Source organism: Oncorhynchus tshawytscha, linkage group LG21 (assembly GCF_018296145.1).
Source record: "Oncorhynchus tshawytscha isolate Ot180627B linkage group LG21, Otsh_v2.0, whole genome shotgun sequence".
Taxonomy (NCBI): Eukaryota; Metazoa; Chordata; class Actinopteri; order Salmoniformes; family Salmonidae; genus Oncorhynchus; species Oncorhynchus tshawytscha.
The window spans coordinates 9,820,199-9,831,591 of NC_056449.1; the positions used below are offsets into that span (position 1 = coordinate 9,820,199).

General features: G+C 42.3%; 1 protein-coding gene across 3 annotated transcripts in view; it reads right to left on the reverse strand.

The window, feature by feature from the left end:
- The window catches only part of fgf13a (fibroblast growth factor 13a), a 188,320-nt gene extending 177,497 nt beyond the window's left edge, over window positions 1–10,823 (reverse strand). The window contains exons 1-2 of one of the 3 annotated variants that reach the window (XM_042303062.1): window positions 10,631–10,823; window positions 9,107–9,275 (exon numbers count right to left, since the gene is read on the reverse strand). In XM_042303062.1, coding sequence (XP_042158996.1) covers window positions 9,107–9,155 — 49 coding nt within the window. In that variant the 5' untranslated portion in view covers window positions 9,156–9,275; window positions 10,631–10,823. Of the gene's footprint in view, window positions 1–9,106; window positions 9,276–9,558; window positions 10,143–10,630 lie in introns of those variants that run through there. The other 2 variants (XM_042303061.1, XM_024382809.2) reach the window with 2 other exon arrangements.
- Between the last annotated feature and the right edge of the window lie 570 nt (window positions 10,824–11,393).

Genomic DNA, 11,393 nt, shown 5'->3' on the forward strand with positions numbered 1-11,393 from the left:
GTGTCCCCTGCCAGTCCCTAGTTGGACATAAAGACATAGAATAGTGAAGCAGCTGCAATTAAAAAATGGAACATTCACACTATGGTCGTGTTTCCTTGCTCAGATGAGTCAACGCAACACCCAATGGGTGAATTCCTGCCAGTTCATGCTGGGTTCATAGCCGAAAAAAGTGTCCCAGTTGTCCCAAAAAATGATGGCCTACACGGATGTGGAGGAACCCCCTGCATTGGCGAAATGGATGCAAACTGCGGAGCGTTATAGTAGCTCTCCCACACCTGGCTCACGCAGCAACGCTCCTCAATTAGCAAACAAATTAAACAAAACTTGTAATCATTTTGAGACTAGAGGAAATAGGATGACTGCTATGTTAAACAACTGCAGTCACAGTTGCCTTGCTTGTCAACAGCCTTCTGGCTATTGTAGTCTTTTGACTGCAGAAAAACAGGAATCGAAAGTTGAGGCAGGCATGCGAGGGAGGGGCAACTTATATTGAAGACGGCTTGTACTGTATATTGATCAGGAACTAAAGCCTGCTAGAGGGAAATATTCTTAAAAAATCTAGCTAAGAAGACCTTTGCCTTTCAGATACAATTATCACTCATTCAGCTGATACTGTATATCTCAAATTCTTGTTAGTGTAGGATAGGACAACTCTGTATCTACTACACACTGTACATTGACACTAATTACATTTCTTTGTCTTGTCCATCTAAAGCTCTGCTCCACTTGTAATTCAGCTGTGCCTCTCATACTGTCCCCTTGGTCCTTCTTCCCTGTCCTCTGTCGATAACGGCGACACATCAGCAGCCAGCCACCTGCTCCCTGTGGACCATGTGTGTCACTATCTCTGTCACGTTGTCACTGGGTCCGCTATTAACACTCAAACTAATGGTTGTGGCTCCCTGTGATCCAAATCATTTAAAAGGGTTAAACTAATGGCTGTGGCTCTCTGTGATCCAAATCGTTTAAAAAGGTTAAACTAATGGCTGTGGCTCTCTGTGATCCGAATCATTTAAAGAGGTTAAACTAATGGCTGTGGCTCTCTGTGATCCGAATCATTTAAAGGGGTTAAACTAATGGCTGTGGCTCTCTGTGATCCAAATCATTTAAAGGGGTTAAACTAATGGCTGTGGCTCTCTGTGATCCAAATCATTTAAAAAGGTTAAACTAATGGCTGTGGCTCTCTGTGATCCAAATCATTTAAAAAGGTTAAACTGATGGCTGTGGCTTCCTGTTCTCCATCTCATTTAAAGGGGTTAAACTGATGGCTGTGGCTCCCTGTGCTCCGTCTCATTTCAATGGGTTAAACTGATGGCTGTGGCTCCCTTTGTTCCGAATCATTTAAAGGATGTAAACTGATGGCTGTGGCTCCCTTTGTTCCGAATCATTTAAAGGATGTAAACTGATGGCTGTGGCTCCCTGTGCTCAGTCTTATTTAAAGGGGGTTAAACTGATGGCTCTGGCTCCCTGTGCTCTGTCTCATTTAAAGGGGTTAAACTAATGGCTGTGGCTTCCTGTGCTCTGTCTCATTTAAAGTGGTTAAACTGATGGCTGTGGCTCCCTGTGCTCCGTCTCATTTAAAAGGGGTTAAACTGATGGCTGTGGCTCCCTGTACTCCATCTCATTTAAAAGGGGTTAAACTGATGGCTATGGCTCCCTGTACTCCATCTCATTTAAAAGGGGTTAAACTGATGGCTGTGGCTCCCTGTGCTCCGTCTCATTTAAAAGGGGTTAAACTGATGGCTGTGGCTCCCTGTGCTCCGTCTCATTTAAAGGGCTTAAACTAATGGCTGTGGCTCGGTGTTGCTTAAAGGGTTACAGCTAAATGAGTCAGCTCTGACACACATCTACTCTATCTGTCAGACAGCTGAGCTCCTAACTCCATCCTCATGGTGTCTCTGATTGGCTGATCCCCCTCTGTTCCTATCTTATTGCCTTCTATACCAACATCAAGATTATGAGGACTGTCATACACCTGGCAGAGGTATTACTCAGGTAATATTTCACTCCATGTGATGTATTATGGTTCATCTCTGTCTGGTGGAAAGCAGAGAAAGCATACAAGGCTCTCTTTCGTCAAGATAGCTCCTGTGGGACAATAATAAATAAAGCTAGCCATGAGTGGCCAATTTCTTGCTGACGTGGTCAATGTGCTAGATTTAGTCCTAATAGGCCAGTCAGGAAAACAAACAGCTTTTTCTAAATGGGGGACATGGCCATGTCTTGCCTGTCCTCATCACAGTCCCACTATGGAGTAGCCTTTGTGAAATAGGGGGTTTCATGTGAATGGGCAGTAACCTATGTAGCCTACTGCGCATGTATCTGATATGTCAGTACGGCCGCTATGAAAACACAATACAAATTTGACACCACCCAAAATGCATAAACACACGTAGGGGCATGTACTCGGAAATATTATAATATCCTGGCTCTGTATAAAAGAGGTCATTGTCATCAGCACAGTTTGACACACATAACCACAATTATGGAGGATTATCTTTAGATAGAAAAAAAATACATCCGAGTGGGGTAGCGCATTTCTGGATCTAAAACAATCCAAACTCTGCTGTAATCCAAACATTCTGAATCGATACATAATCCCACACCTACATGAAAGATGTCCTGTGATCCTTTCAGCCATTACTTTGATAAGAGAACCGGGGTTTAGAAATAATAAATAAATATTTAAGATCAGTCATGACACGAATAACCGACTTCCAGCCAAAGCCATCTTTACGGATAATCACATAAGTACCCTTTCAAGCCTGACTTGCTACAATCCCCCTACAGTTCATCACTACATCTAATTTGAGTCAAATCCACACCTACATACTCTCAAACCCTGCCCATTGGCACTGTGTGAGCATTTCAATATCTGTGAATAAACGAATGATGAAGACGAGATGCGAGGCTGTGTTTTCACTCCTGGCCCTTTCTTGAATGAGGATTAAAGCATACCAATGAACACAGAGGCAGCCAAATGATGTGGCCGATTTAGATGTGTACTAAGGGAGCAACGGTAGACCATGATGCCAGGGGTCAGGGTGAATAGAGAAGAGAAATAAGGAGAATGGGAGGGATTGAGGAAGAGCTTTATACAAACCCATTCACCTCATAAAACACACAGCTTTCAGGATTGGCAAGGACCAGACTGGCTGACGCATCATAGCAGCCAGGTATTTAGGGGATTTTAACGGCAGGTCACTGACCCCGGCCACACAATGATGAAATGACAGAGGAGCTAGATCTACTCTACCTAGTACCTTTTTGGTGTCATTGTTTTGGGGATGACACATACTGCGTGGTAAGGCCTTGCACCCATGGATGGTTACTGGAATGAACTGACTGAAAGCAACCAGGTCAGTCATGGCAACTTTACTGAATGAAGAAAAACTCCTGGAAAAGGTCATGTTGACAAATCACTTCACCGAAGGACCATGACACTTTATTAATCACGTGTCAACTCACCCAAGTCTATATGCCTATATGCCTAACACCCAAGTCTATATGCCTTGTGCATACAGAAGCCTACATTTGGGTGCTGAATGGTGTTCCACTCCTAAGGGCTGAGGACAAAGCAGGACAGAGACAGACAGATAGACAGAAAAGCACCACTTACAGTGCCTCGCCAGCTAGCGAGGCTGTCCGTCAGTGCCCACACTGCCCGGGCACGGCGGGCAGAGCGAGGAGCTGGAGAGACAGGACCCCTAACCTTCCCAAACATCTCAGGGCGGCGCGGCGCGATGCAGAGTGGCAGGTCTCTGATGCGCGGCTGCGAGCCAGCCTCCTCGGGGCAGCGTAGCCGGATCTGCGTCAGCACCGTGAAAATTGTCTGACAGGGCACACTGGCCCTGGCGCTGCCGACACGACATCTCCATCCACATCTCGTCTATACTCTGGGAAATCGACTTAGAAAATGTCCTGTTTGCAGTGTTTACACACAGCATAATTAAAACATGAACAAGTATAAAAATACTAACTACATGTACTGCTGAGTGCAAGTAAGTTTATGTTTCACTTTATTTCATTGGGTTATTTACTCTATGTCAGACATACTGTGCATGGCCACATCACTGTGAAGCAAGGACATGATGAGACGTTGTACCGAGATGCTGCCTGGTTCATTCAGCGGCGTACAGTCAAACTATACTCCACTTGCAATATCATTCATAATCCATCACATCCCATAGAGACTTACAAACTTTCCACTTACATTTGAGGTTTTCCCCTTTGCGGTGAGTTTCCACTGCAGCTGTCCGTCAAATCACATAGAAAAGCACTTTTTCCCTCTTTAGCGATCGTGGGGTAAATAACTACTTTAGAAGTGAGTGACAAGATCAAGTCTAAATATTTTAGCTTGACGGAATGGTATAGCCTACTGTACGCAAGGATCACTTGTCACTTCTCAGCGACTAGTTAGTGAGTTAGCGCCATAACATCACCCAACAGCAGCATTAAGCTAACAGCATATCCCCAGCATGGCGATTTTGTGTAAAAGATAACAAACCTCTTTAGCACTATTCTAATCTCCTCCTTTGTCTTTGCTGAAACCGACCCCGTCCTATTTAAGTGGGCTTCCGAGAGAGCCAGCCAGCTACTAGATCAAAAGATGGTAATGATACTGTAGGCAGCGTGTTGTTTAGCCAATGAGATTAGAGCAGGTGTCACAGCAGAGCAGGGGAGAGCTGGCTCCTTTGTGATTCAGGAAGCAGTGACTCCAAACTCTGGATATCTATTGATTGGCCAACGTGGCTGCCCTGGGCTGAATTAATATGGCGGCAAATATGCAAGACTTATACCTTCTGCTCGGCTTATGCCGTTAAAGAGGCACTGACAGAGACAACAAAAGAGGTCTGAGAGTCTATTAAAAAAAGCAGGCCACAAAGAAGCCTGGGAGAGAAAGAGAGTACTATGTTAAAGGAGATGCCACGTTTGATAAGTGATTTCTGTAGAAGAATATTCGAAAAACTACGACACATACAATAACAACAAGAGGCTTTATAGTCAAAGACTAGAAAAGAGAGACGAGAAATGTCAACATAATGACTATGTAAACAAGCATTGATCCCGTTGATTTCCCAGGCTCTGGGATGCTGGGGTTGAGGCCGGGATAGCAGGGACACTTCCATACACCTCTCTGTCCGGACAACTCAGGCTCACCAGGGTGCGGGGAAGCTCACAAACTGATTTGCCTGCTTTGATATTGGAGGGAGGCTTTATCCCTGCCTAAAACATGGTTGTCTCTTGCTACCGTTCTGTAAATCACATGTAATAGTACAGGATGTACTCCTATCTTGTGAAGCATGACCTTTCACTGAGTGAGCCAACGCACAGAGAATAGATAGCATTTCTTATTATCCCTCTATTCTGTTACTGTCCTGCTACTCACACACATACTCCCTTTTTAATGGGAACAGAGAGAGGGACTCTGGGGCTCGATTTAATCCGCTGCACTAAGATCCGCGTTATAGCACAATTTAAATGTAAAAGGTAATGTTCCCAGCGTTCGCAGGACGACATTAACGCTAAACACTGCACACGTGGGCTCATTCAGAAATGACCATTCCATTTCAATCTATAACACAGATCTTCAGCGCTACGGATTGAATCGAATCCTTGAAAAAAACATCCACGATCAAAGAGTTTGGTGAGGTGTGCTAACATTTTGTCGAACTGTGACGCAAGCGTAGGGCTTAAATCTAGGCCTGGAACTTCATTCCATTATTTCCAGGGTTTAACTCCCTTCCTCAATCCCATATTGTTCTTAAAAAGAGCAGTGGAATTGATCTAAAGCGGAAACTCCAAAGACAGTGAATAAAAAGTGATGGTCATATGGACTATTATTGACATCTCTAATACATAGTGCTCGATGCACGGTGGATCGTTCACTTTCCTCTGTAGGTGCAGGTTAGTGTCTGAGGCTAAAATAAAATGAAGTTGATTAAAACTTTAGTTGATATAACCACTTCTGATGTACAGTGCCAGTCAAACATTGGGACACACCTACTCATTCAAGTGTTGTTCTTTATTTTTACTATTTTTTTTTAAATTGTAGAATAATAGTGAAGACATCAAAAATTATGAAATAACACATATGGGATTATGTTGTACCCCCCCAAAAAAGTGTAAAACAAATCAAAATATATATTTAGATTTTAGATTCTTCAAACTTGCCACCCTTTGCCTTGATGACAGCTTTGCACACTCTTGGAATTCTCTCAACCAGCTTCGAGGAATGTTTTTCCAACAGTCTTGAAGAGGTTCCCACATATGCTGAGCATCTGTTGGCTGCTTTTCCTTCACTCTGCGATCCAACTCATCCCAAACCATTTCAATTGGGTTGAGGTTGGGTGATTGTGGAGGCCAGCTCATCTGATGCATCACTCCATCACTCTCCTTCTTGGTCAAATAGCCCTTACACAGCCTGGAGGTGTGTTGGGTCATTGTCCTGTTGAAAAAAAAATGATAGTCCCACTAAGCGATAAACAGACAGGATGGTGCTGCAGAATGCTATGGTAGCCATGCTGTGAATGCTGTGGTATCGCTGCAGAATGCTGTGGTAGCCATGCTGGTTAAGTGTGCCTTGAATTCTAAATAATTCACTGACAGTATCAACAGCAAAGCATTCCCACTCCATCACACCTCCTCCTCCATGCTTCACGGTGGGAACCACACATGCGGAGATCATCCATTCACTTACTCCGTGTCTCACAAAGACATGGTGGTCAGAACCAACCATCTCAAATTTGGACTCATCAGATCAAAGGACAGATTTCCACTGGTCTAATATCCATTGCTCATGTTTCTTGGCCCAAGCAAGTCTGTTCTTCTTATTGTTGTCCTTAGAGCAGTGGTTCTTTGCCGCAACTCGACCATGAAGGCGTGATTGACAGTCTCCTCTGAACAGTCGATGTTGAGATGTGTCTGTTACTTAAACTCTGTGAAGCATTTATTTGGGCTGCAATCTGAGGTGCAGTTAACTCTAATGAACTTATCCTCTGCAGAAGAGGTAACTCTGGGTTTTACTTTCCTGTGTCGGTCTTCATGAAAGTCAGTTTCATCATAGTTCTTGATCGTTTTTGCAACTGCACTTGAAGAAACTTTCAAAGTTCTTGAAATATTCCATATTGACTGACCTTCATGTCTTAAAGTAATGATGGCTGTCGTTTCTCTTTGCTTATTTGAGCTGTTCTTGCCATAATATGGACTTGGTCTTTTACCAAATAGGGCTATCTTCTGTATACCACCCCTACCTTGTCACAACACAAGTGATTGGCTCAAACACATTAAGGAAAGAAATTCCACAAATTAACTTTTAACACGGCGCACCTGTTAATTGAACCATTCCAGGTGACTACCTCACAAAGCTGGTTGAGATAATGCCAAGAGTGTGCAAAGCTGTCATCAAGGCAAAGGGTGGCTATTTTGAAGAATCTCAATTATTAAATATATTTTGATTTGTTGAACACTTTTTTGGTCACTACATGATTCCATATGTGTTATTTCATAGTTTGTCTTCATTATTATTTTACAATGTAGAAAATAGTAGCAATAATGAAAAACCCTAGAATGAGTAGGTGTGTCCACATTTTTGACTGGTACTGTATAATGCTGTATTATGACAAGGATACTGTGTGTGTGTGAGTGTGTGTGTGTGGGGGGGGAATTCAACTCAGACCCAGGGATCTGGAAAGTTCCATGTGAAACTTGAGGTGAGAACATCTCAATAAGTGAAAGCATGCACAAGTCAACTGCATTAGGCTTCAAGTCCAATTCACCAAGCAAGTGATAAAGCAATGGACTGAATGAAAAAGGAAAACAATTATTGGAGGACAAAGAAAAAGGTCCACACTCTTACTGTTGGCGCTGGAGAAATGTCACCGAATAACATGGTTGGAATATAGTCTATTAGACATGCATTAAACAATATATGTGAGGTCAAACTGAGCCCTATTCATCTGTTTAGGGCGAATAGCGCAGTATTTACCAAATAAAGCAGGAAACATGACAAGCAGGGAAGCTGGTGGTTATAATTCAAATATAATATTGGTTTTAATTATGATCATCTTTCAATAAGCACATAATCAAAACAAACATTCCTTTCAATGGAATCATAGGCTATTAATAAATTCAACATAGCCTACAGTACTAATATAAAGCAGATTAATCCTGAACAAACTATTTTGTAATTGAATATGACTCCACATTGGCTGCCTCTTTGTCAGTTTCCAGTAGCTGTTGGATACATTCTGTTTTGATTGGTTGCCTTGCCATTGATTGCTTCAATTGACAAAAATATGCAATCATCAAAACAAAGGGATGAAAGCCTGTGCATGCCAGCCCCCAAACTGTCATGGACAACCTCGGTGTAGAGCGCGCACATCGACTAATCTCGCTGAGGTTTCTCTGGCAACCTTGCCTCCCTTTGTCTCCATGGCAATGGCTCGCCAGTTTACATCCCGACACAAAGCGAGGCTTTTCTAGAGACGTGCAGAGGCTAATTTTTACGCAATGGGTCATTAGCGCACGAGCTACCAAAACAAATGGTGTGCCCACGTCATATTAGCGTAGAACTCCCCTGTGTGTGATTAGAATATGATGTTGAAAGCTGGGCAAATGCAAACCCACGTAAAAAAAGATGCAAGCAAGAACAGAGGGGATTTCAAACGGATGCCAGTGACATTGTTGTTCACTGCCTTCACATTAAAGCGACAGCACGACCATTATTCATGTAGGTTAACCAATGCTCATTAAAAAACACTACATGGTTTGATTTTCATTGTGGTTCTTGGTTTTGCATTAATTAATGTACTATTATCAAATATTTATTGTTTAAATAATGAAACCAATAAATAAGATACACTACTTGCGTAATCATTGGGTTATAAGCTGGTTATAACATGTGCTAATTCTAGATGGCTACTGGTTGAGTCTGAAATTACACCAGCAAGCCACATATGCTGTGCCATTCAGTAGCTGGCCTACTATTGTTTTCAGAAATCTCAAAGGGTGAGCAGAGAATGTGTGGGAGATGAATGAGCGCACGGTCGCTTTAAACCAGTGATTTAGGAGCAGCAATCTGTGCGTTGCAAGGCTTGCCTCTTACCTTTGGAAGCATCCTTATCTTCTTTTGGCTTCGCCACTTTTCCGCTCATAGATCCCAGTTTGGATGTGTAATTCCCGATTTAGACAAGAATGGAAATCCGTTTAATCGCTTGCAGACAATTTCTTCAATGAAATCCTTTCCAAAGCTACCAGGTGCTGAGATAAGGGTTCTGTTAGACAATTAGAAAACAGTGCAATTAGTCTTTAAGGTTTTATTTTGATGAAGCAAGTTGTATCAAGAGAGGACTACAAACAAAGCAGACCTGTGGGGCCGTATGATTCCATGTATGACGCCAGCTGTCAATGGACATATCCAGTTATTGATACATTCTACCCACATAGCCTACCTACACAATTGAGTTCACAAAGCGCATCTGAAAAATTGGTAAAGAAACGCCTTGGTATCCATGGACCATCACCACCATAAAAGCGTTTGAATCTAGTTTGTCTTACCTTATCTCCTCCACGTCTTCTGCTACATCAATGCACATTGATAAAGAAAAACGCTTCCAACATGAATCCCGCTATGTTGCATGCAAAAATCACGATCCTCTCGGTTGTGTCAAAGGAACTGAAAAAAAAAAACTAGGAAAATAAGAGCAGGGCTTCCATGCGCGTGTCAGTCGACGTCAAAGAAAAACGGAAAGTGCATCACATTAAGATTACATCAAAGGAGCAAACGTCTCCACATGGGGTATTCGCAAATGCCATCCACTACAACGGAGGGCAACCGGGTTTTCTTGAAGCCTATGGTGACTATTCTATTCAACACGAGCTCTTCCAAGGCATTTCACACGCTGGAAAATATAGCACACAGATCAACAGGATCCACAAAGTGAGCGCTTTATTCCATCCCTAACACACATGCACAGTCGGTGATGCTACGTTTAGCTCTGTACGTTTAATAAAATGCATGCATTTTGGGCATGAAAATCAATTGTTTATAATAAATCCGCTTCGATACACCGTTGCTCTAAACGCGCGCGTTGGATGGGGAGCATGAGGAGCGCTGTGATCTCGGCGTCAAGTAGCCTACAGTAGAATCAAGAAGAGTGGCAGAGCAGCAGATTACGCAGCATTGACAAACACCATCTATTAAATTGTTTGATTGTTGTAGGCTAGTGTTTCCTTTAAAACTGTCTGAGGAAACCAACAGCCAAAATAAGCGTGCTATTTTTTTATACCTACATATGGACAAACCAATGTTCACGATGTAAATGCATTATATGATATTATGGTTAGCCGTTTGCTTTTCGAATCATCTGTACACTTTGAAACAATTCAGTGACTAATAAAGTACATAACCTTTACGCACAAGTGCCAATTACCGAAACAGTCCCAAAAGACGCTCTTTATATCAAATATCGTTGACATACATAATGTTACAGACCAGCTAAATCAGACAACTTACAGTATTATATATATAGACAAAAGTATTCCAAGTAGTCCAAGCAAGCATATAGCCCAGAAATCGCAGTCCACGGAAACTGGAGCAAGTCCCAAGCCACTAAAGGAAATAACTCACCTGGATGCACGAGATGGAGAGGCAAAAACTGTTGAATTTGACAACGAATGTCAGCACACTTGCCTACAAAATATGTCTTAAAGTGGATACGTAAACATTCAGATGTTCCAGATGCTAACGGATCAATATGAACGGCTGCTTGTATATGCTTCAATATGTTATTCCTTTTCTAAAGTTCTAAAGTTTTGCTGCGCTGACAGATGCGCAGTGGAATGCAAACCAATAGGCCTCGTGTACCAGTCGATATCTGGGGGAAATACTGCGAAGGAGAGATGGCATTGCATGCGTAATTCTAATTGGCTGCAGCGTTATTCGCATTAGCCTACCATGTTTGAGTCCCGTGAAGTTATAATTACCTTTAGTTGTGTAGTTGGTCGTTGATTAATTTCATCAGTCATTTAGCAACAGATGCAACGAAAAAATGACATTCATAATCATTTAAAATAGTGGACAATTACACGAAACGTTAATTTATTCGTTTATTTGTCACGGACAATGTACAACATACCAATCCACCAGATTTAGCTAGGTAGGTTTTTAATCTGTAGTCCGTGGAAGCAACTATTTTACGCAACAAAAATGTGAATTGACACTCGTTGGTACAAAGACCACAGGCAACGAAACGCTCAGCTCAGAAACCATCATTACTAGTTTATAGATCCACAATATATCTTGTTATGATTGAGGATTAACTAACAGGATTATTGGTACCGCATTATTGCTGATGAATCTTCGCCGTCGATAACCCTTACATTCCTCTCTG